The 25,861-nt window shown below is 41.9% G+C and overlaps 1 protein-coding gene across 2 annotated transcripts in view; it reads left to right on the forward strand.

Annotated features, from left to right (window-relative positions):
* Nucleotides 1-257: 257 nt before the first annotated feature.
* Nucleotides 258-25,861, forward strand: part of SNX6 (sorting nexin 6) — a 44,769-nt gene continuing 19,165 nt past the window's right edge. The window contains exons 1-5 of one of the 2 annotated variants that reach the window (XM_084843852.1): nucleotides 258-293; nucleotides 478-525; nucleotides 16,421-16,525; nucleotides 16,849-16,959; nucleotides 23,420-23,541. In XM_084843852.1, the coding sequence (XP_084699978.1) occupies nucleotides 288-293; nucleotides 478-525; nucleotides 16,421-16,525; nucleotides 16,849-16,959; nucleotides 23,420-23,541 (392 nt within the window). In that variant the 5' untranslated portion in view covers nucleotides 258-287. The remainder of the gene's footprint in view (nucleotides 294-477; nucleotides 526-16,420; nucleotides 16,526-16,848; nucleotides 16,960-23,419; nucleotides 23,542-25,861) is intronic. The other variant, XM_084843861.1, reaches the window with a different exon arrangement.

The following is a 25,861-nucleotide window of genomic DNA, read 5'->3' on the forward strand; positions in this document are numbered from 1 at the left end:
ATCCGCCAGCAGACTTTTGCCCTCAGCCGCCGCTTTGCCGGTTGCCCTTGACCTGCTACGGGGGGGGGGGGGGTGTCTCCTGCCGCTCCCCTGTGATTCAGAGGCCAGCCGCTCGCCCAGGGAAAGCACGGCGCCCGTCGACCCGCGCGGAAGGGCTATCAGCCCCGCTCGTTCCCGCCGCAGCCGCCGCCCCCTGTCCCCGCCTTAATCCCGCCCCTTCGGTCTGGGCTGCCTGGCGGGCTGGGCCTGCGTTTGCTGAGGCAGCGGAGTACGGGCTGGGAGCAGCCATGATGGTAGGTTCTTGGGGAGCTGCCGCCGCCGCCACCGCGAGGTGCTCGGCTGAGGGAAAGGGGTGGTGGGCGAGGCCGAGCGTGAGGTGGCTTCACTAACCTGCGCGCTTTCTCCTCTCCTTCTCTTTCCTCGGCGGATGTCGTCTCCCGTCTCTCTCGTCCCCGCCCCCTCCCTTTCTCGGAGCAGGAAGGCTCGGACGACGGCCCAGATTTCCTTTCTGAGGAGGACCGAGGTGTAAGTGTTCTCGCCCCTGGCGGGGGAGAGCTTCTCTTCCCGGCCGCCCCCTTTCCCGAAAACCTTTCAGGTTCCGTTCGCGGGTGGGGGTGGCGGTGGCGGAGGGGCGCATGTGTGGGGCTCGCTTCCAGCCCCGTCGGAGCTCGGCGGGTGGAAGGTGGGTGGGGAAGCCTGGTCGCCGAGGGGGCGCGTCGGCGTCTCTTCGAAGGTTTCGCCCCACTGAGCCAGCACTGGGTCACGTTCCTCGCAGTTTGCTCTCCTTTGGCTCACTGAGAACTCCTGGCTGTCAGTGGTGGTTTAGGTGCGGAATCATCCTGTTTGTGGCTGTTCGGGAGTTTTTCTCTCAGATGCGTAATTTTTTTAAAAATTATTGTTATTAATTTTATTTTATTTAAGCCTACTACAATCGATGGAGGCACCGTACTGTATGTCTGGCTATAAATACTCAAATATTGATGTAGCTCCTGTCGCAATCGAAGGTTACATTAGTTTTTTGTTTTGTTTTTTGGTCAGATTTGTGTAGAGATTTGCTTTAAACTGGCATGTGTAGGTTGAACCTCTTCAGTTGGGCTTGGTATGCTATGTGGCTTTTTAATCTCCTGCTGACCCTTTTGTTTAGAAGAGAGGCATACACACCTCAAAATACTAATTGTATCTTTTGAGGTGCGGTGATCGCATTTCCTAGCACCCTTTGACTAGGAAGCTATTGTTTGTATTGTTACATTTTTACCCACTCTGCCTCTAAGGAGCTCAGGGGGGCAAATAGAGTTCATCCCTCTCCTTTCCCATTTTATTCTCACAGCAACCCTGGGAATGAGGCTAGCTGAGAGATGGTGACTGGTCCAAGGCCAACCATTGAGCTTAATGTATCCGCAGGATTTAAACTTGGGCCTCCCCAGTTCAAGGCCAGCACTGTAACTACCACAGCAGAGAAAGTGTGTTGTGTGCATTGAGGAAACCATATAAATAATAATGTGGTGGTGGAGGTAGAGTGTTTTAGAGGGTCAAGGTCTACATGATTTTTATCAGAAAATTATGAGAAGGATAGTTCTTGGGGAAGAAACGTCAAACTATGTAACCATAGAAGCTGGGATACTCATGATCATAGCGGAACCATAAACCAGTTAAGCTGAGGTAAACTATTCTGTCCTATAGCAATTGACTAGGCTGAATTGCAGTGCTTACAGTGGGTGATTCCAGATTCTGCCTCTGTTTTCTGTCAGATGTTGTATTGGGGGAAGGGGGATTATAAGTATTAATTTAATATTGTAATCCTGATGGAGTATGTGCTGAGAAAAACTTTAACTAATGCTATAAGTGTTTAAGAACTGTATAAACTTGCAGGACTGCTATACGGTTGCTGACTCTCTCTTTCATTTTGTATTCTGATAAATTTGGTGTAACTAAAGCAGAATATCCTGTATCTCCTTTGAAAAAGACAATGGGTTGGATTCTGAATTCTCTTCCACAAATGGAAGGGCTCCTTCCATCTGTGGAAGGGACTCCAATCCAGTGGCAGCTTCTGCTACATGAGGAGAAAGGGAAGGCAATTTTCACTAATGTCCCCTCTCCTCTGCAGCCCCCTATGCCATACCCACACTTTTTGAAGGTCCCCCAACCTCTGGAGCAGATTTTTTCAGGGGTGAAAGGTGTTGCAGCGAGGAGGGGGGAATTGGTAAAAGTTGCCTTCTCCCTCTCTTATGCTGGTGTGAGCATCCTGGGAGCAGAACTCCACTGAGGAGATGCTTCCACTGGGGAAAGCATTAGCTAGGATCCAAGCCAATCATTCTATAATTATGAGCAGTACATTGAATGATAATTTGATATACCATCCGGTGCGGAGTTAGGTGTACCTAAGCCACTGATTTCAGTGGGCTTAGACACACTTAACTGAAGAGATTCAAGCTGTGAAGCTATTTATTCCATTTAGGGTGTCTTTTCTTGATGGCTGAGAAGCTATCGCTCACACCAAACTAGTACCTCTAACCTTGTACTCGGAGTCAATGGGATTGGTGCATTGGAGTTAGCAGGATAAATACTAAACTTGCAGTAATATTTTCAAAAGAATCTATAATTCTCTGCTTCAGAGAGTTACATTCTGTTCTTAAGTATATACAGAGCCTTAAAGATGGGATTTTAGAAGTGTACAGCATACCTGAAAATCTTTTTAAAGATAACTACTAGCAATGCCAGAGAACTATGCCTCTGATGGCAACCTAGACTCATAGTTTGAAGTGTTATGTGATGGTTAGCTCTACCGGAACTGAGATTTGTGAAGTGCTGATAATTCACTTAGGAGTCAGTGTGGGTGTAAATGTTTGGAGATTTAACTTGAGATTAAGAATGTATTTCCCATTAAGTGTTAGTAACCTCAACTTGTAAATTATTTTTGGTATCTGAAAGTATATTGCCATGTATTTTATGGTTTTAATCCTTGTGAACTGCTGAAAGCTTTGGCAGTATAACAATGTAATCAGTGAATAAAAATATTGTCCCCTAGGCCAGGGTGCAAAACACTTTCCAACTAGTTAAATGTAGGGGGGTAGCCTACTTTGTAAGTACCACAATCTGTTTGTCCTTAAAGGGTGCTTCAAGAGAGGGATCCTAGTGCTAACAGTTGGAAGGCATTGTGCAGCTATTCTGTGTTTTCTTCCTAAACAGATTTTCTGTGGTAAGAAAAAAAGACAGGAGAAGTGGTGGGAAAATATGGGGAAGACTACAAGTGGAAGATATCATCTAGACACCCCCTTCTCCATATAGTGTGTGAATGAGGTAGGGCAATGGTGGGATAAAAGCACTCAAGATGACACGAGACTCCCTGTGTTAATTTGATATATTTGCTTGTTTTCTCTTCATATTTAAGCATATGTTAGAAAGAAGTATAGAGTGTGTGTGTGTGGGGGGTCTTTCAAGCACTTACGACGTATTGTAACTGACCTAGAAGCATCATTTATCTTATTTAGTGTGAGACTGTTGAATGCTCAGAAACCCACTTTGCAACCTGATATTCTCTGACATTCTAAATAATAGTTACAGTAGGAGTTGGGACACAGATATTTGATGAGCCCTTCATAGTCTTCTATGGACTGTATTTTCTCCTCCTGCATTTCATGCTAGGAATGGACATTCCATGTAATACGTACATGAAAAGTGCCGCATTTGATGAGGATAATCAAGCCAACTATTTGTGTTTGAGGCAACATAAGTAATTCAAATTCCAGCTATCGACACTTTTCCTTGAATGCTGGCTTCCTTTAGGGTTTTTCAGAACTACTACTGTAAATTCCAGTGATAACTGCTATCATCTTTGTCATTAAACTACTATCCAGTTCACAGATTCAAGTTAGTCATAACAATGATCCTACAGCATTTTGTACAGAGAGCATCCGCGTATGCATAAATATTGCTCCATACAATTGTCTGTGCCAGCCTTCCTGAACCTGGTGCCCTCCAGATGTTTTGAACTATACCAGGAAGGCTAGTTTATGCTCATTACAAAATTGTTATACAATTCAAATACATTATCATAATATACATATTAAACATTGATACCAAAACCTATCCTAAGTGCCATTCCTAATAAATATTGCATATTGGATTTTCTTCCTTAAATTATTCATTCAAAAACTGAGATACTCTGTTACGGTTTCCATAATTTACAAGACTACATAGTAACTATCTTTGATAAACAGTTAACTTAGTTAATTAAATGGGTGTTTTATAGACATACTGCTGTTTAAGAGCAATTTCCCCAACTGAGGAGACAAAGCTTTCAGCTGTTACAGTCACTGGACTTGCCTTGAAATTCCAGTGGTATGTGTGGTTGGCCCAGTCCTTATGAGACCATGGGCCTGTTCAGATGCACACAAGGAGAGGGTGGTTAAGGTAACTATGGAGGGAGGAGGGGTTATCAAAGCAGCGAGGCGCACGCCCGGGAACCACATGGCACTGCGTGGTTCCGCTAACCACCCCCCTCCATAATTAACTGGCGATCTTCCTGGTGTGGTTATCGAGCATCCCATCAACCTCTGTTCTGTGAGTGGGCTCCTGGTGGCTGGTCTGGCATCTGAAATGGCCACAGAAAGTCCATGGTGGCTACAGCGTTGCCTGCAGTGGCGGACGCTCTAGCCAGGAGACTCTATGGTTGCAGCCTGGAAGTCCTCTGGAGCCCATTTTAACCACCAGGGAGCCCGCCAGACAACACAGTAAGCCACCCTGGGGCCCCTTAACCCTTTCACGGGGGGGGCTGTTTAATGGGGGTGGCTTACTAACCATGAGGAATGTAGTTTTCTCCCCACACGACACGCAAAGCCACCATGGTCAGTGGAAATTCCCTCACCATTATGGTTTCGCATTACGTGTGAACAGGGCCCATCTTTGTATGCATGATTTGATACTGTAAACTGGCCCAAAGTGAGGACTCTGCAGTGTTACAGACTTTTCTTGGATAGATAATATTGCACTACTGGTTTATTTTACAAGTAACTTCTCCCTAAGGGTTTCAGGCTACTCAGCACATCTACATAGATCATTCACAAGAATTTTGAACAGCTAAGATAGCTGTGCTGCTTCATGAGAAAAAAAAGTCCAAACTCTACAGTTGGGCAATACCTTTGTTAGGACCAACCAAAATGCCACAAATAATTGCATAAGCCTTTGAGTTCTCCAGAACTATTCATCAGGCTTTAAAAAGAAGACATTAAAAAACAACAGTATCGCCCATCCTCTGTTTTGGAGAACTCGAAAACTTGCACAATCTTTTGTGGCATTTTAGTTGGTGCTAATAAAGGTATAATTGAAGTATAGATTTTTGATTAATTTGGATGGTAAAATACAATCTAATGAAATTTAATAGAAAAACTACTAGTATTGTTGCAAATTATTTTCTCTCTTACGCTGAACCTGTAGTGCAGGCGAAGAACTCTGTGACTTGTCAAGTTTTAATAGCAATGTACAACTGAAAGTAGCAAATGCAATTCCTTTGTAAATGAACCTGTCTTATTAAAAATGATTGCACTCTGAGAATTTTTAAAGAGCTCGCTTGTAAGCGCTATGATCTAGGATCTGTTTGTCCTAATCAACTAAACATAAAGTAAGCAAATCTGTCTTATTCACAGTTTTATGTTTGCCAGCCTTTGACTGTTGCTTCTGGTTTTGTTCCTCCATCCCATTTCCTTGTTCCAATTCCAAGACTATCATGTCAGCATTACTTTTAGCAGTTCAATAAGAGGGCACATGTTCATACAGAATACTAGAGTGTTACAGCTCCAGATTATCATTTCTGCTGATAAGCAAATTGATATAAAGTGTGAAAAACATAAGACAATAGAAGTGCTTGCTGTTCTGTCATTCTTTAAAACTATATGGTAACATTACTGATAGGCTTGCATAATTGTATTCCTTCTTTTCTTTCCCCTTTTTATTTCACAATGTAGGGTTCCCCCAATTCCCTCTTTGATTTCTAGCCTATCCCTCCACGTCTTTGTGTTGTATTTCTGTTTTTCCATCTTTATTTCTAGACCATCTGTTGAGTTGTTTCTTTTGAAAAGAGTTTCCAACTCCATTGTATGGACTGATTGCATTGTTAAGTCAATACTCAATAGGACAATAATTTCTTATGGATCACTGAGTTCCTTCAACTTTCAGCTTACTTTCCATGCTGATTAGAAAGTGCTTCGCTTAAGGACTATTAACAGTTTAAATAAAACTGCTCCAGCTGGTCTAGGGACTATAGAAGCAAGCAAGCTCCCAGAGAGAGAGCAATCAGAGCGAGCGAACAGGGGGAGCAAACTGGAGTTGGCCAGGGGAGTTCGGCAGGGGAGGTCAAGGGAGAGGCCCCTAACATTTTTTTAAATTTATTTTTCTTGTAACACACACTTCCATGCCAGTGGGACTCTGTTTTTAACCTCCAGTGAGTAGAAGACCAAGCACAGGCTACTCTAGAACAATCAGAAAGCTAGACACAAAAAGGGAGAAGAGACTATGGAAGGACAAGACTCTCCAGTGGTGGTGACCAAGGCCTACAACAAGAAGAGATTGCATTGTTAATGCAATACTCAATAGGACAATAATTTCTACATTAGTAGAAATTATTTCTACTAATTTCTACTAATAAATTTCTATTAATTTTAATAGAATAATAATGTCTACTAATACATTTCTAGTAATTTCTACAAGTAGTAGTGGGAGACTCCTTGCTGCGTGGGATCGAGACCCAAGTATGTCGCGAAGACCCATGGACTCACCAGGTATGTTGTCTCCCGGGAGGACGGATTAGAGACGTGACTGAAGGGTTGCCTGAACTCATAAAGCCCACTGACAGGTATCCCTTTCTTCTCATCCATGTGGGAACAAATGATACCGCCAAGTGGAGCTACAAAGAAATCACATCAGACTTTGAAGCTTTGGGAAGGAAACTCAAGAACTTTGTGGTCCAGGTAGTTTTCTCATCCATCCTTCCAGTAGTTAGAAGAGGGATAGAAAGGGAATGAAAAATACTCTGGGTGAATGACTGGCTACGAAGGTGGTGCCAACGAGAGAGATTTGGATTCTGGGACCACGGGCTATACTTCCTGGAAGATGGGCTGTTGGCTAGGGATGGGTTGCACCTCACAAAGGCTGGGAAGAATGTGTTTGGTCACAGCATGAAAAACTTCATCAGGAGGACTTTAAACTGAATCCTACAGGGAAGGGAGACGTAAAGTTGGGGCTTACAATGAACGAAGGCTCGTGCACCACAACAGAGAGAACAGCTCGAATAGTGCCCAACAATAGTCTTCAGAAACATGTAGGAAGAAAGCCAGACTATAAAGCACATGGTCTTCGATGTCTATACACTAATGTCCAGAGTATGGGAGACAAGCAGAACAAACTTGAACTCTTAATACAGGAGGGAAATTATGACTTGATAGGTGTAACTGCAACTTGGTGGGATGACTCCCATGACTGGAATACAGCAGTTGAAGGATATAGCTTGTTCAAAAAGAACAGGAGAAACAGAAAGGGAGGTGGAGTTGCACTATATGTTAAAAATACATATCTCTGCACAGAAATACGGGAGGATGAGCTTGGCAGCCCCATCAAGAGCATCTGGGTTAAAAAAAATTGGAGCAAAGAATAAAAGGAACCTGGTGGTCGGAGTCTACTACCAGCCACCCAATGAAGGAGAAGACAAGGATGAAACTTTTGAAAAGCAAATTGCCAATGTTTCAAGGAAGCATGATGCAGTAGTAATGGAAGACTTCAATTTCCCCATTATTTTTTGAGAGACAAATTCTGCAAAACATGGCCCCTCCAAGGAATTCCTGACTTGTGTTGTTGATAACTTCCTCCTACAGAAAGTAGAGGAAGGAACTAGAGGATCAGCTATCCTTGACTTGATCCTAACCAACAAAGATGACTTAGTGGATAAAGTCGCAGTTACTGGAACTCTGGGGGAAAGTGACCATGTTATACTTCTTGGTTCTAAAGGAAGCAAAAGCCAAGTGCAGCCAAATGCGTACCCTGGATTTTAAGAAAGCTGATTTTAATGGACTCAGAACAATGATCAGTAAGGTCCCATGGCAAGCAACCCTAATGAGAAAAGGAGTCCAAGATGGGTGGGAGTTTTTAAAAAGGAAATTCTCAAGGCACAATTACAAACAATTCCAACAAGAAAAAAGGCAGAAGTCAACAGAAGAAGCCAATGTGGCTTCACAAAAAGATTACAGATGACCTGAAAACAAAAAACAACGCATATCGGAAGTGGAAGGAAGGCCAAGCTACAAAGGAAGAGTACAGGCAGGTAGCACAGAATTGCAGGGATGGCGTAAAAAAAAAGGCATAACACCTCCTTGCTACCCGCCACTCTTCTTAACCCTACAGGGTACTTCCTACCACCCCCAGCATACCGTTTTCTTTTTTCTGGGTGTCTGGGCATGAAGTAGTGGTCTGCACCATTTTTATTTTCTAGGAGTGCCTCTGGTACCCTCATGACTTCCAGCGGCATTCTTGGGAAGAAAGATGGCGTTAGAGGCTGGCACTATGCTTAGCAGCACACCAGCCTCCCAGTTAAAATAATTAATTAATAAAAACAATCTTTAAACATCCAGTAAAAATCAGGAGGGGCAGGGAGCCTGGCAGGTGCCAAGACAGGTGTTTGCGGGCACTTTGGGCAGAATCCAACATGGCGCTTACACCCCCACTGAGTCTTCTGCATACCAGATTCCATTCTGCAACTGGTGCCCACTGCTCACACAAGAGAGATTTAGTGCCTCTGGAGGCAACTTGAAGAGAATAGAAACGCTCATTTCCGAAAGGAGGCAAGTTGGTGGAGTCACACAAGGGAGCTCTACCTACCCATCTCCTTCCAGAAACTAGCATTTCTGCCTGTTTGGGGGCTTCCTCTGGGAAGCACTAAATCTCCCTTGCATAAGCTGTGGGAATCAGCGTGATCCACCACTTGTGGAAAGCAACTGGCAGGGTGGAAGGGAATCGGCAGGGCATAAGTGCCCTGTTGGATTCTGCCCATTGATGCCCATGGGCACCACATTAGAGCCTCCATTATTAGATGATGCAAATAAGATTCAGTATTTCATGTTGCTAACATTAGTATTTCATGCTGCTCAAGATTCAGTACCTGAACAAACATGGGGTGGAATACAATGTCACATAAGCACGCTTTCTCCTCCCCTTTCTGCTGATGGAAGCAGTTCTGACAGTAGAAGGACTCAATTACACCCCTTTAATGTTGTACTTAAGAGCTCTTGAGAACAGAGTAACATTTTTCAGGGTGGTGCTTCCTGTTGCTTATAGGCTGATCCTAAGCATCTACTCAGATGTTAGTCCGACTGAGTTCAATGGGATTCCTAGTAAATGTGTTTAGGCTTAGAGATGCTCAATTCCCCCCACCCCTGATTTGGGGACTGGGTCAGCTTTTGAGAGCCCTTGCTTTCGAAGTCCAGGTACAATAGTGTGTAGTAACTGCTAAAGCTGGATATTTTCATCACGACCTACAAACAACACTGACATTAAAATATGCTTTTATTAATATGCTGCAAAATAAATGTTTTGTTATCTGATCAAACACTACATGGGAATGAGAAGGTAGAAATTAGGATCGGAACTTGGCCGCTTGGCCAAAAATGAAGTCCACATATTGGAAAAGGTTAAGTCCGATTTATACGTGAAAGCTATTTTGGAAGAAAAATAATGCGGCTGCTTATTAAAAGCCTGGACCAGAGGTGCAGTTCTCTAAAAGGTACTCAATGCAGAGCTTTATGTGTGTGTGTGTGTGTGTGTGTGTGTGTGTGTGTGTTTTAAGCAAGGCTAGTGCAAGAGTCTGGAGCTTTCACTTGTGTTGTAAATTTGAGTATGCATTTCTTTCAAAAGGAAAAGGAAGTTAGGGTCCTGATTCTGGGCATAGCTAATGCATGCTCAAGTTATGTCCTGCACTGTTGCTAAGGGGAGGTGATATTTTGGAAAATTAAAATGTAGGAAATAAGCACTCATAGTTGCCAGCAGGAGAATTTTACTTGGCAATAACCCTTACTTGGAGCAGGGTGGATAAAAATCTATTAAAACAAAATAAAATCAGATCTTTTTATTTAAATCATTTAAAAATTGTAAGTACTAAATTTCTTTTAATAACTAGGTTAATATTAAATATGGATATCAGAAAGTTAGCCTTACGATTCATCTCTAAAGTGAATCTCAGATGCATTGAAAGGATGCTTTTCTATGAAAATGAAGAGCTAATTTGATCATTTCACAAATATGAATATTTACACACTACCTATCAAACATAAACATTCCATTCTCACTAGATGAAAATAAACGGCTGCCCAGTACCAGTAACTATCAGACCTTACTTTAACCAGCATTTCATTTTGTCTTGCTACCTTGTTTTTGTGAGGGCCAAGGCAGAGTGAAGCAGAAAGAAGAAACCGGGGGGGGGGGGGGCACACAAGACAAAATTGTCTGATGCACAGGTTCTTATAGTCCCAAACTATCCCAAACTGTCATGAGCGCTGGTTGTAAGAATGCGAATACTTTAAAGACACTGCAAAGCGTATACAGTGCGACAAATAAGTGTGTGAGAAAGAGGTGCACGTCCAGGTTGTAAGAATCAGTGCTTTAAATTGGTCTTTTTTCTTGCTGATTTAAATCAGTCTACTCTGATCCACAGTATGAATGTACTTGGAATATCTATATAGCAATTCCGTTTCCAGAATCAAAACAGTACTGCATTATTAAGCAATTGCTGCTGCCCTTCTCTTCAATTTCTCAGGAGTAGAGGTTTTGTATAATTATGCCTTATGAAGCAGCAGCAGCAGGGTGAATTAACATTGTAAGGTTGGCTTGTCAGACTCCCTTGAATATATTAATGTGCTTTCTTCAAATTGGATTATAATCTAGGGTCATCATTCCACGCATCAGGTAGCAGCAAGCCTGGGTTGTGAGTGAATATGCACTTGACAGGGAGTTTCAGACAATCCTGGCTCTGAGTGAACCTGTATGATGCATGTTTCCAAGTAAGTATTTTTCAGTCAGACACTACATTTTTAGGTTTACACCTAAGAACCATAATATATGAAAATACCTAAACAGATGCTATCACATGAAAATCTAGGCATCTGGAAAATCTGGATTTGTAGCTAAAATGATAGCTCTTATAATTTTTTTACTAGAGTCTTCCCCCTTCTTTTGACTACAGGCCATCCAGCTGTTCTGTCACCTTAGTCCCTGTGTTTTTACCTGTGCCAGGAATTTGATTAGGGAACTGCTGACAATGTGTAGATGGTTCTCTTATTCTTAGGATTTCTGGTCCAAGTGCTAAAAGAAGCTGCAGTGAGAAGATAGGTAAATGGTTGTACCTCTGCATGTTTCTAGGGCTGGGCTGTATACCATAAGACAGCCTTCCACAGCCTGGTGCCCTCCAGATGTTTTGGACTTCCAACTCCCATCAGCCCAAGCCAATATGGCTAGTGGTCAGGAATGCTGGGAGTTGTTGTCCAAAACATCTAGAGGGCACCAAGTTGCGGAAGGCTGGCATAAGGCCCATGGGCTGATTGCAGTTCCTACCTTTGACTGTTTAAGATTTCCTTGGAGAAACAAACACTCATTGTTCATGGCTGTCTTCCACTTTCTTTGTGGATAACATCTAAGCCCATTCTTATTATACACTGGGGCATGAAAGCCAATCCAGTGCAGCTCTCCTGTGCTGTCAGGTAAGAAGTGCTAGGCCAGGTCGAAGGAGCCTACACAATGGCAGTTAACCATGCCAATGTTGCCTCAGTTTCTGAGGAAGCCAGTGCTGGTATGCTTAGGAGCCACAATATAGGCTCCTCTTACATAGGTTAGGGCTTCTTGTGTTACACTGGTGGTGCAGGTGGGAGCAATTTTGTAGTGGCTTTTACACTGCCATTGTAATATAAGTAGGGGGCTTAGTGCCTGTTCAAAGCCCACCATAAGTAGGGGTGGAGTTGGGTGAAAGGGTCTGATTATGCTTATGTTTCTCTTCTTCCTAAATTTAGTATCGTGGTGCCTTGGTGCTTTTTTTTATCTTCTTGTACCCAGCCATACTGTATTTGAGACATCCTTGATATGTGAATTATGAGAACAGTGAAAGCTTTGTGCTGCAAAACTCTGAGGAGTAGAGATGGGGCAGAAATAGCAAATAAGAGGCTGGTAGGGGAAGAAAGGGGAAACTGAGATATGGTGGTGCAGAGGAATGGGGAAATATAAGAGTTGGGGGTGGTACAGAGTCAAAAGCCCTATAGGGTGCAGAGAAAAAGGAAGTTGCTGAGAGATGAGGTTGTAGAGACCTTTAGGAGTGTGGTGTAGTGGCAAGAGTGTTGGACTGGGAGCTGGGAGATCTGTGTTCTAGTCCCCACTCGGCCATGGAAGCTCACTGGGTGACTTTGGGCCAGTCACACACTCTCAGCCCAATCTACCTCACAGGGTTGTTGTTGTGAGGATAAAATGGAGAGGAGGAGGATAATGTAAGCTGCCTTGGGTTCCTTGCAAGAGGAAAAAAGGCGGGATATAAATGCAATAATAAATAAATAAATTAGGAGAGCAAACAGAAAAACAGGGTAGTAACTAAGAGAAGAAAAAGCACGCTATGGAGCGGAGAGAAATGGAGGGAGAGTTAACAGAGGAGAAACATATGGTGGTGCAGAGAAAGAAGATAGTGCACTATGATGCAGAGAGAAAAGGGGGCTAACCAAGATTGGGTTATAAAGAGAACAGTTGGAAAAGTGTGTTTTCTACTATTGTAAGGTCAATATAGCACTGGCTTTTTTGAGTTAATAAAAACTTAAAAGGGTCTGTTGGAGTGATATGTGTTTCCCTGATCTACAGTTACAAAGCATGGAATATTCTGTGTTGTGTTTATTTCTTAACTAGCTGCTCTTTTATTGGACAACTTTTATTGTTTAAAGCCATAGGCCACCACATTATAAATACAACACACAAACAATTTGATATATTCAGTGAATATATCAGAGGGGATACATAACCCCTCTGTAATGAACTCTGTAGCTGCTCTTTGTACGTTCTATATATATTTGGGGGAGAAAAGCAGACTCAAACAGATCTATAAAATGGCTTGCAAAAAAAAACAAAAAACGAGTATCCTAGGTTAACGACAAGTTAAAACTATAAACTGAAGAACCCAACAAGAGCAACCAGCAATAAACAGAAATCCAAACTTGTACACTATTACCTGCACGGAGCTGCTGAGTTAAACAGCAGCTGTTCAACTATAAACAAAGTAGTTCAAATATAAACAAATACTTGCAAAAACCCTTTTTTGTTGTATTTGAGACTGCTGTGGATTCTTTAGAAGAGGGGTGGGCAACTTCTGCTGGTCCACAGGCCAGTTTCCCCTCTGGAACCCAATGGGGGCTGTACCTTCCCCAGAATTACTGCCACTGTGACACCAAATGTCCCGCTGCAATTCAGTGGTAGCAGAGAAGACTTGATTTTGCTGTTTAAACAAGATACATGGGGTATGCGTGGCTTGTTTTAAAACAAAATTGCACTCCCTGAATCCACTGGGAGCATAATTTTGGTTTAAAACAAGGTGCGTGCTCCCTTCATGCCTTTTTTAACAGCAAAATTGTGGCTTTTGTGCTGCTGCCAAATTTCAGAGGCATATTCAGCAGTGTGGGGGATGCAGAGAAGGCCAATGGGCTGCATGTGGCCCACCCCTGCTTTAGAAGATGAGGGCATCTACTTTTTAGAAGGTTCTCATGGGCATGTATAGTATACAACCAGAAACCCAGAAAGTATGCCATTCCTGTCCTCCCCCCCCCCCCATTATCTGTCCCACCTGTGCTTCCTGACTGTTGTGTGGAAAGTCTGAATCTTGTCTTTAAAGCTCCCTAGGTAGAATCATCACCATAGAGAGGTGCAATTACACGTACAGTGCATGAGTGCAAGGAGACATTAATTGAGACATCTATGTGTGTTTCTGTACTAGAAATGTGTGCTGGGAATTTAGTGTATTGTTTTGTTCAAGTGCAGGAGAGGCTGTTACAAATAAAAAATTAAAAAAATTGTTTTGCTAGCATCAGTTAAGATACCTGGTCTAAATCTTGTTTTTGAACCCTTGTTTTGTGTGTGGTGTTTGAAAACTTAAATCACAACAACCAGCCGGGAATTGCTCTCATGCAAGGTTAACAGTCAAGAAATATTAACATTTAAGAACAATAAGGGCATGTAATACTTAGCCTAACATATAAACATGGATTTTTGGGCCATGGTACCCCAGTTCTGGAATACCCTCAGCAAGAAGACCTGCCAGGTGCCTACACTGTTACCCAATATATTATATTCACCCAGCCATTTAACATTTTGTTGCAACTTTTATTATGTCTAGTAGTAGTATGAGGATGTTGCGAGGGGTTTGTTTTCATCATCTGGTGGTTGTAAGTGTGTGAGTTGGCTGTTCCTGTTTACAGGAAGTGTTTGTTATTAGCTGGTATTTGTATGAGTTGGGCAAGAGTAATGCAGCATGTGCTTGTGGGTGATTTTGATGGGGAAGTAGGGCACGGCTGCCCCATAACTAATTACTGGCATGGGGAAATAGGTAGGTAAAACCTACCAATGCTGAGTTCCATATGGATAGTTTTCTCATTTTAAAGTTCGTGGTATGTGCATTATACAATCAAGGCTTGGTTGCCAGCACAGTTTCCCTTCAAGCCATACTCTGGGTTCGCATGTCACGATGAGCCATGGTGGTAAATAAGTTACTCACAGTAGCTTATAAACCACCATGGCTTATTGTGTTGTCTGGGAGTGGTTTTCCCCTGCTAGGGTGGCTTATTAAGCCAAAATAAGCCACTCTGCTCCCAGTAGTAATGTATGGCTGTGAGAGCTGGACTATAAGGAAGGCTGAGCACCGAAGAATTGATGCTTTTGAACTGTGGTGCTGGAGAAGACTCTTACGAGTCCCCTGGACTGCAAGGAGATCAAATCAGTCAATCCTAAAGGAAATCAACCCTGACTGCTCATTGGAAGGACAGATACTGAAACTGAAGCTCAAATATTTTGGCCACCTAATGCGAAGAGAAAACTCCCTGGAAAAGACCCTGATGCTGGGAAAGATTGAAGGCCAAAGGAGAAGGGGACAGCAGAGGATGAGATGGCTAGATAGCATCACCGATGCAATGAATATGAACCTGAGCACACTCCGGGAGATTGTGGAGGACAGGAAGGCCTGGCGTGCTATGGTCCATGGGGTCACGAAGAGTCGGACATGACTAAATGACTGAACAACAACAAGCCACTCTGCTAAGCTTGAAGTGAGGTCTGAAGTGAGGTTTATTTAAACCACTGTGGCTTATCTTGTTGTCTGGTGCTCCACGGTGGCTTAAAGAGTGGTTTAACCAGCCCTAAACCGCCCCTGAAATACCAAAATAGCAATACTGTGCTACTAGGACAGAGTGCAAAGTAAGAATACGGAGCTGCTTGGTATAGTGCCAATCGCCATATCTCCCAAGTGCGCAACTGTGAAATAGCGGTAGTGCTCTACCATAACATAGTGAAAAGTAAAAAAGAGATGCTCTGTATCGTGCCAACTGCCCTATCTCCAAGTACGTAACTGCGAAATAATGGGTGAAACATTGGATTTGTGAAATAGTGCTACTGTGACATAGTGTACAGTGGGCAAAGAGGCCTCTGTCAAAAGCACGCTACTGCCAGTGGGGGAAACAAAAGGAAGGGTGGGGGAAGGGACGCAGGGTCTTGATGGTGCATCAGGTGCCTCCCTAGTAGGGAAAGCTGTGTGTGGAGTTTTGTCCTGATCCTGCAAACTTCCAAAGGTTTATAGACGCTACCCCCTTTTTGGTGCAAATGGGTTTTTCGCTCCTGGCAGAGCGGGAGGACTGTAGAGGGACAGGGGAGGGAGGGGAAAATAAGCTAAATACAGTAGCTTACTTGTCCAATTGTGTGGGGGATACTGTAGCTTATAAGCGACTATGAGTAGTTTATAAACCACCATGGCTTAAAGTACCATGCGAGCCCACCCGTAGGGTATTGACCTGCAAAATAATGGTTACCAGGGCCTGCATATGCATCAAGGCTTTTAAAGAAAGCACTGAGCCAGCTGCGATTCAGCATAGGCAAGTGATTTGTATGCCTACAGTCTTGATTAAATTGGGTATTAGACAGCATTCTTAATAGGATTTCATTTTATATTAATTTACAAAAGCTAATAAATAGCTGAAGACTGTTTTCATGTATGTTATCACACTAATTACCTCTAGCCTGTAGTGTCTTATAAAAGTTACAATGGTGTCTATTGCGATAGTATTTTTAAGTTGAAACACATAAGCAAAACTATAATGTGGGCTTCTGTTAATATTTTTATGGCTTTTTATAAAACTGAGGTGTTTTTCCCCCCCTTTAGCTTAGAGCAGTCACTGTAGATCTGCAAACTGATGCTGCCTTGCAAGTGGACATTTCAGATGCCCTTAGTGAAAGGGACAAAGTCAAATTTACCGTCCATACAAAGGTAAACCCAGTTTGGTGTCTAGGTATTTTACTTGTGCTGTTTGCTTGAATTTTTACATGTAACATAGTCTATCACAAAGGGAAAACAATAATATGTCATACAGGGCTGCAAGCACACGCCTTAGATGTCAACTGATATGTCTTAATACTGTACGTGTGTGTGTGTGTGTGTGTGTGTGTGTGTGTGTACGGGAGAGCGTTATTGACTGAGTATTGTGTATATTTCATATCATCAATTGTTTTTAATTTTTTGTAGTAAAACTGTGTAATGCACTTTCAGTCTGATTTATTTATTCTTTCATTCCTTGCTATTTTGTTTTTCAGAGTTCTTTACCAAATTTTAAACAAAATGAATTTTCAGTTGTCCGACAACATGAAGAGTTTATCTGGCTTCATGATTCCTTTGTTGAGAATGAAGACTATGCAGGCTATATTGTAAGTGCTTATTTTTCAAAGAGCTATTAGAGGATCTGACTATAGGAAATGCTGAACTCCTATGCTTCCTGTTGAAAGCTGGCACTATTTTACTTCCAGAGTGGCTCATGAAACTGTTCTGTGTAACTTTAAAAAGCCAGATGTTTGAAATTATTCCAGTGCAATCCTTACTGTAATTTTCCACTTAGCTGCACCTACCTTGTTGCTGTTTTCACCCAGGAATTGTGCATGCCCCTTCATGGATCACTGCCTTGTTGTGGCAAAGGGGTTTGCGTAACTCAGTGAAGCCATAAGCTATGCCGTGCAGGTCATGCCGTGCAAGCTATACCCAAGACGGACAGGTCATGGTGGAGAGTTCTGACTAAATGTGGTCCACTGGAGAAGGAAATGGCAACCCACTCCAGTATTCTTGCCAAGAAAACCCCATGGAATGTATCACAAGGCTAAAAGATATGATACTGGAAGATGAGCCCCTCAGGTCGGAAGGTGTCCAATATACTACTGGGGAAGAGCAGAGGGTATTTCCAAGTAGCGCCAGAAAGAGTGAAGCGGCTGGGCCAAAGCCGAAAGGACACTCAGCTGTGGATGTGTCTGGTGGTGAAAAGAAAATCCGATGCTGTGAAGAACAATATTGTTTAGGAACCTGGAATGTCAGATCAATGAATCAAGGTAAGCTGGAGGTGGTCAAACATGAGATGGCAAGATTGAACATCGACATCTTGGGAATCAGCAAACTAAAATGGACAGGCATGGGTGAATTTAATTCAGGTGACCATTGTATCTAAGAATCCCTTAGAAGAAATGGAGTAGCACTCATAGTCAATACAAGGGTGGGAAAAGCAGTACTGGGGTACAGTCTCAAAAACAATAGAATGATCTCCGTACAAATCCAAGGCAAACCATTCAACATCACAGTAATTCAAGTCTGTGCCCCAACCACTGAGGCTGAAGAAGCTGAGGTTGATCAGTTCTATGAAGACCTACAACACCTCCTGGGATATAGAAGGGGAAGAAATGGAAGCAGTGACAGATTTTATTGTCTTGGGCTCCAAGATCACCACAGACAGTGACTCTAGCCATGAAATTAAAAGATGCTTGCTCCTTGGGAGGAAAGCTATGGCAAACCTAGACAGCATAGTAAGAAGCAGAGACATCACCTTGCCGACAAAGGTCCATCTAATCAAAACTATGGTTTTCCCAGTAGTAACGTATGGCTGTGAGAGCTGGACTATAAGGAAGGCTGAGCGCCGAAGAATTGATGCTTTCGAACTGTGGTGCTGGAGAAGAGGCTTACGAGTCCCCTGGACTGCAAGGAGGTCAAATCAGTCAATCCTAAAGGAAATCAACCCTGAGTGCTCATTGGAAGGACAGATACTGAAGCTGAAGCTCAAATATTTTGGCCACCTAATGCGAAGAGAAAACTCCCTGGAAAAGACCCTGATGCTGGGAAAGATTGAAGGCCAAAGAAGAAGGAGACGGCAGAGGATGAGATGGCTAGATAGCATCACCAATGCAATGAATATGAACTTGAGCATGCTCCAGGAGAGGGCGCAGGACAGGAAGGCCTGGCGTGCTATGGTCCATGGGGTCACGAAGAGTCAGACATAACTTAACGACTGAACAACAATTTTGCATGACAGCATTTCATTTCTGATTTACAACTGAACTAGGTTAGACTGAAGCATGTAGGTGAATGTGATTTTTTGTTGCTTTCAGCAGGTAATGATTAAGGGTCCAATCCTATGCATGTTTAGACAGAAAAAAGTCCTACAACTCCCAAGCAACCCGCCAGCCAGCCATGCTGGGAATTGTAGGACTTTTTTCTGTCTAAACATACATAGGATTGCACCCTAAATTGCTTCATCTAAAATCGAAGGTGGGATATCAGGGAAAGGCTGCAAGACTACACTTTAAAACAGCATAGCAACAGGTTGTACTATTTATTTATTTCATTTCATTTCTATACCGCCCAATAGCCAAAGCTCTCTGGGCGATTCACAAAAATTAAAACCAAGGAGCACACAATAAAACAATATAAAATATATAAAACATTAAAACCACAGTACAACAATACAACCAGAATTAAACCTAGCAGCAATGCAGAGATTTAAAATGCAGATTTAAAACAGCAAAGCTAAAAGTCTAGAAAGCTCAAATGCTGAAATGCCTAGGCAAATGAAAAGGTCTTCACCTGGCACTGGAAGGAATACAGTGTAGAGGTGCCACAGCAGAAAAAGTCTTTCTCCTAGTAGCCACCCACTTCACTTCTTTTGGCAGGGGCTCACAGAGAAGGGCTGCTGAGGATGATCTTAAGGTCCGGGCAGGCACATATGGGAGGAGGCGATCCTTCAGATAACCTGGCCCCAAGCCATTGAGGGCTTTGAATGTTAATACCAGCACTTTGAATTGGGCCCAGAAATGGACTGGCAGCCAGTGCAGCTGGAAAAGTACTGGCGTAATATGAGCTCATTGGCCAGTCCCTGTTAACAATCTTGCTGCCCTGTTTTGGAGCAGCTGAAGTTTCCGGACCGTTTTCAGTACTACTACTTATTTTAAAAGTAGGAACATAACACTTCTTTGTAAGGAAATGGCAAATGATTTAGTGTGAAGGAAAACCATGATATAATTTAGATGAGCCACTGGTGGAAGCTGTTTCAAGGTCTTGTGGGAAATGATACTTGTCTTCTGAGTAATTAAGGAATGGAGGGAGCAATCTTATGGCCGCTGGACAGTGGCTAGACGGCCGTAGGGTATACTGTTTTCTGGGAACTGACCTCAGATCCTGTGCTCCGAGGTAGGTTCCCAGAAAATTGACCTCCCCTCACATCCATGCGCCTCTGAGGCAGCGCAGAGAAGCCCCGTCCTCCACACTCGGAAGAGGAGCGCAGAGCGGCTGAAAAGGGGCGGGGCTGGGGGCGTTCCGGGGTGGGGATAGTGGATCTGCATGTATGACACATCCTATGTGTTAACAAGTGAAAAATTGCTTCAGCACTAGAGGGGCAGGATTACTCTGGTGGTCCTTCTACCTTACTCTAAGCCTTTCCCAACCTTGGGTCCCTAGATATTGGGATTATAATTCCTACCAGTCAGCATATCCAATGGTCAGGTATAGATGTAATCCAACTATTTTCCCTATGTTTAGGAATGCTGGTCCTAAGAGGTTGTTGATGAATTCATCTCTTCCCAAAACCTCTGGGATGGCACAGTTCCTTCCCAAGAATAGTGCATAACAGCATTGATAGTGGCTACTATCCTAGTGCAAGAGCCCTGGCTGGCTCAAACTGACTGTGCAAGGGGCTGAGGGCATAGCATTTTACCTGAGTTCTGTTGCTTGGGCATAGCATTTTACCTGTGTTCTGGTTTTTGGAGTGAATATTATGCATTTCATGGTTTTTCCTTATTAATTTTACTCTGCAGAGAAAATATTGTTGATTAATAACAATTTCTTAGTTAGATTTGGGCTATGTATAAGAGTTTGGTTAGTCATGTGTGTGTGTTGTGATAATCTATCTGAGTAAGTGACATAGAGCTTAAATTCCAGTGACATTTTTTTTCAAGTAGCTTGATTTAGACCTGGAGTCTCCAACATGTTTCCAGCAGACTCCTTTTTTTTTTTGAAAATACTTTTTATTCTATTTTTCATCTTTATAAATGAAATAAACAGTACCAACAACCTAATCATTATCTACAGTTCCCCAACAATACAGTATTCCTAGGAGCACACAGCAATAACGAAAAGCAAAAAACAAACATACAAAAAAAGAAAACAGAAGAAGGAAAAGGAAGACGAAAGCAAGAAGAAAAATGAAAAAATATAAAAAAGTTACTTAAAAGGATTAAATTTAAACTCCATTACATACCAACTTCAAATATCATTGTACTTAAAAGTTATACCTATAACACTGCCAATATTACCATTCAGTACAGCATAACTAATCAGCCTTACATTTCAATATCATATCATCTGTCTTATAGCAAGGGAGCAGGCCTACAATTCATTTCCAGTAACCATATATTACTCTTCAGTTAACATATAATACTAGAGCTTAACAGTTTAACCAGCCAAAATGTTACTAACCAAAGTCTCATATTAATGATAGTAATAATAATAAAAAAAGGAGGGGAATTAGAAAGGATAAGTAATAATAATAACAAATCACTAATAAATGTTATACTGTTATATAATAATAAAGCTTAAAATCAACCAGCCAAAAACATTGCTAATCCTAGTACCATAATATTGATGATGATGATGATAATAATAATAATGAAAAAGAAGAATTATACAGGATTAAAAAAATAGGGAAAAAATACAACAATCACTAATATATTTTGTACTAACTATTTTAAATAGTATCATTTCCAAATATATAAATGAGTGTGCACATTTCTGTACACCCTCAGACAGTAGATTTAAGTATAGTATATCATCTCCATTTTAAAGAGAAACGATTTAAAAAAAAAGAAATGAGAGAAAAAAGACAGATATATATATATAAGCCGTTATTTCTGGCCTAGCCTGGATCTTACAGACGAAACATAGCCAGTTGACAAAACATGTTTATAAATTCCACTTCATAGGGCTGGAACAGAAGTCTCACGCGTTTTTCCGGTTAGCCACGCCTCCGCCATTTCATGATTTAGAAACTTCTTCATCTGAACTTCAGAAAAAATGCAAAATGTAGCAGGATATTTTAAATGATATTGTAAGTTCATTTGTTTTGCCAGATTTTTCGCCTTGGTAAATTGCCTTCTTTTATCAGCAACTTCTTTAGTGTAATCCGGAAATAACATAACTTGTTGTGATCCCCAAAAAAGATTTCCACCCCCTCTTGCCAAACGCAGGATATAATTTTTTGTGGAGATTCTTGCAAATTGGACTATGATCGTATAATCAGTCCCTTCGCATTTGGCACACGGAATGCCTGCTCAATATCAAGTAAATAATCAGATGGCACAGGGAGTATCTCATGCAGAAGCTTATCTACAAAAGTAGACAAATTGACATCAGTAGGTAGATCTTTGATACCAATAATACGTACATTTGCCCTGCGCATGAAAGCCTCAAGTTGGGAGATTCTGGCAGAGAAATTGTAAAAAGCTTGTGACGCAGTCTCCTGCACTGCCACCCGATCTTGCAGCTTGTTAACCTTTGCGTCCATTTTTTGCCAAGAAGTGTTAATTAAATCCACAGGGCGGTGATAGAATTTTGAATTGTATCCAGCCTCTTAGCCTGTTCAGCAAATTGCAAGGACAACATTTTTATCAGAGCAAGTAACTCCCCTGTATTTCCATTGCTTCTCACTTGCCACTGGAGGTATAGGGGTGGTTGGCGGAGATCCTGCTCCTTTTGTCCTCCTTGATGTAGCCATCCTTCTCTTCAAACAGATCTTGCAGATCCTCAAATATTGTTGGTATTTCTTAGTCCATAAACACTAATATCTACATTGGAACTTGTCAGCCCTGTGATCTCCTAATTAGATAGGAGTTTCAAAACAACGTTGAGCGATGTCTAAGCTCTTGCAGAGTACCTTGGAAAACAACCCTTCTGCTGCTTCTCAAAATAAGCTGCTCTTCCAAGATTTTATCCAGATGTTGCTCTTGCTTCCCCTTTTAATTCCAGGGGAAGATAAAAAGGTTTTTCAACCTTTTAAAAGCTGTTTGAGATAGCATCCCGCGGAGTCTCCGCAGAACACTGACAGGGTGACATGGCTCCGAACTGGAAGTCCTTGCCAGCAGACTCCTAATTTATATTCTATTAAGATTTTTTTTTTAATTTGAAAAGGGGGGGGTGTTACCTGGGAGGCTGGTATGTTGCACCATCTTTATTTGGGCTCAAAAGAGTGGTTTTGTGTTTAGGAGCTCAGGTTGTACTTAGGTTCTTGGGCAGATTACTTTTCTTTTAGTCTCACCAATTTGCCTTCTGGTAAATGAATGTTTTGTAGCCCACCATGTTAGCCATTTATGGGTAAGCCCCACAATGACAGCCATTTTGTGAGAGTGCCCATAACAGTCTCAAAATTCCAAAAGTGCCCACCAACCAAAAAACATTGGAGACCCCATCCTGTCTGCTTTTGTTTGCTCTAATTCAGAAAAAAATAATCCTATTTAAAATTCTCCTTATTAAATTAAGTTAACATGCTGCATAGCTGTTCTAAAACTTTAAAATAGCTTTTTTTGAGAGTGCTAGCAGTAATATTGGGTAACTGTTACTTTCAGAAGCCTTGTAATAAGGGTAACGTGACATCTTAAAGTATTGTGCAGGGAAATCATAACATTTTAACATAGGGCACTAGAACAGTTTGCACAGCTAAACCTTTCATGAGGCAACATTGAGTTTGACATGGCCTCTTTTTTCCATTATGCCAGCGTTCTTAAACAGCTTACTGTATCCCTGTTCAAAGGGTTTTTTCACTTTGGCAAGTATTCAAAAATACATTTTGATTGACTCATTTGACAGATTCCGCCGGCACCTCCCAGGCCTGATTTCGATGCCTCAAGAGAGAAATTGCAGAAGCTTGGTGAAGGCGAAGGATCGATGACTAAGGAAGAGTTCACTAAGATGAAGCAAGAACTAGAAGCGTATGTGTATATTTTAGTTATTTATGTGCATTTGACTCTCCAATATTTTCTAGCAATTTCAATCATTTCTACTGTAAGAGGCAGATTTGAGCACGCATCCAAAATCACATAACTACTGTTACCTGAATTACCATGAGGAAAACTGTGCAACACATTAATGGCCAAATTGGTGGGAAGTTTGAAAGGGAATAAACACAGAAAACAAGAAATTGTAGTTTTTAAAAGTTGAATGTAGTAAATCAAATAATTTTGCGTAATATGCTTTTCTAGGGGAACAGTGCAGTCTGTTTATCCTTGCTACAGTCTTGTGAAGTAGTAGGCTGAGACATACTGAATTGTCTAAGGTTACCCAGTTTCCTAGCTGAGAGAGGCTTTGAACTAAGTCTGCACGCAATACCAACCTCTAGTTTTTCCAAAATTAGTTGTAAAGGCCTGGTGTTAAATATTTCAAGTTAGAAGTCTGCCTCAGCCACCTCTTACTCTCCCCTAGTTGTATACTTTTATTAAAATGTGAGCGTCCATAGATCCACTCACCCTGTGCATGTGCCAGAGGACTCAAGGAAGAATGCACTAATGACTGGCTAGTAAGCCAAGCCAGCATTTGTGAACCCTGCTTAAACTGTGCCATTGAAAAACGAGGTGTTCAGCTTTCCTACACAGGCTACAGTAGTGACTGAAAGTGCAAACTATTTACATGTTGTAAGAGATTATAGAGTTTAATAGTTTGTGAAGTAATGAGCAATGTGAGTGCAGCATAGTACGGAATTGATGAAAATGGTCTTCCCTCTTGTTCTGCTGATTAGATGCCTTCTGTCAGCAGAGGGACACTAGTTCGACACCACACAGATTCTTTCCCTCAAAAGTAGTTAAGTGTGGGGAGCACTTCCAAAAGCACACTTTCCTCTTCTTTTCTACGGGCAAGTGCTTTGGAAAGTACTGTAACAGAATGGCAAGCAGGAGCTATAAGCTTCATGAAAAGAAAAAAAAAAAGCTTGGACACTGGCTCAATATAGTAAATAACAAGGAATTCATGGTATTTGCTTGGGCCCAATCATGTAGTTTGCTTTGTAGTTAAATAACACACCAACTCTTACTGCCACCCCCTGCCCTGCCCCCATCCCTGACTCTGCTGAATGAATGCTACTGTTCATGGAGAACAAATTACTTCCATAATTGCTGATCTGATATTTGCTGGTACGAATCTAGTGTGTTCATAGAATTTATGGATTTAGACCTAAATTCTGAAACCAAGTCCCAAACCCTGCTTATACATGATGTTGTTTGGATAGACTTAGCAAATTTTAACTTACCTTTTGTCTCCTGCTTTTCCTTCCTTGTCTTATTAGAGAAGCTTTAACTCTTTCCTTCTCTCCTTGACTTATCTTTACTTACCTGTAAGTTCCTGTCTTTCTTCCTGAGCAAAGCATTTTTGCCTGTGCCTTCCTGGCCTCATTCCAAAATTGACTTGACTGCTACATAATCTGGTTTCCAGAGATGGTTAACATAATGGCAACAGTAGGTTTAATCTAAAGAGTATGGTGATGATGAGGGCTCTAACATCGGCTGGGCTGGTATGATGACACTGAATGTTAAATTTGCAGTATATTTTCTATGAGGGAAGGAAAATTTGTCAGGCTAAATGGAATTCAAGTAACACACACTGATCTTGGAGGGTAAGAAGGTTAAAAGAAGGGTATAGAATAGGCTCCTCTGTCCTTTTGACCTGGGTCCATCCAGCTTGTGGAAAAGGGCAGAAGAGACAGGGAACTGAGGTAAAAAGCACCTAATTGAGGGGCTGTGAAGAAAATTCACAATGTTTAAGAGCAGGAGGGGCTGTATATTATTTCAGGGAGAGGGAAAGTCATGTAATAGCTAAAGGAAGTTAAACAAAGTAAGACAAAAGTAGCCTGAAAAGCAGAAACCTCAGCAAATAATGGGTGGTGGAGACATGGAACTGAAGAAAGGATTGGGACATGAACTACATGTAAGGCCTAGAAATAGGAGGGGCTGTACACTATAACTTGAAATGAAATGGGCAAGCAAGGGAGGTTTTAAAGGTCTAGAGACTGTGAATCAGGGACATAGGTTTGCTAGGCCTAGAGTCTAGACCCTGAATGGGGAATTTTGCCAGTTGTGGCTCTATTGTAACTGCAGCACTGTGATCTAGTAACAAGGGCCAGAAAACAGCGGTGCAGAGACTGCGTACTGAATTCGCCATACTGTGTTGAATTTAACAAGCCTCTGTTGCAGGCTTCAACGTGAAATTTATTGCTCTTTGTTTAGAAATACACCTTACAAAATTATATAGCTCTGCTTTTCT

Source organism: Heloderma suspectum, chromosome 1, assembly GCF_057233095.1.
Source record: "Heloderma suspectum isolate Gila_16-S chromosome 1, 16-S_ref, whole genome shotgun sequence".
In the NCBI taxonomy this organism is placed as follows: domain Eukaryota; kingdom Metazoa; phylum Chordata; class Lepidosauria; order Squamata; family Helodermatidae; genus Heloderma; species Heloderma suspectum.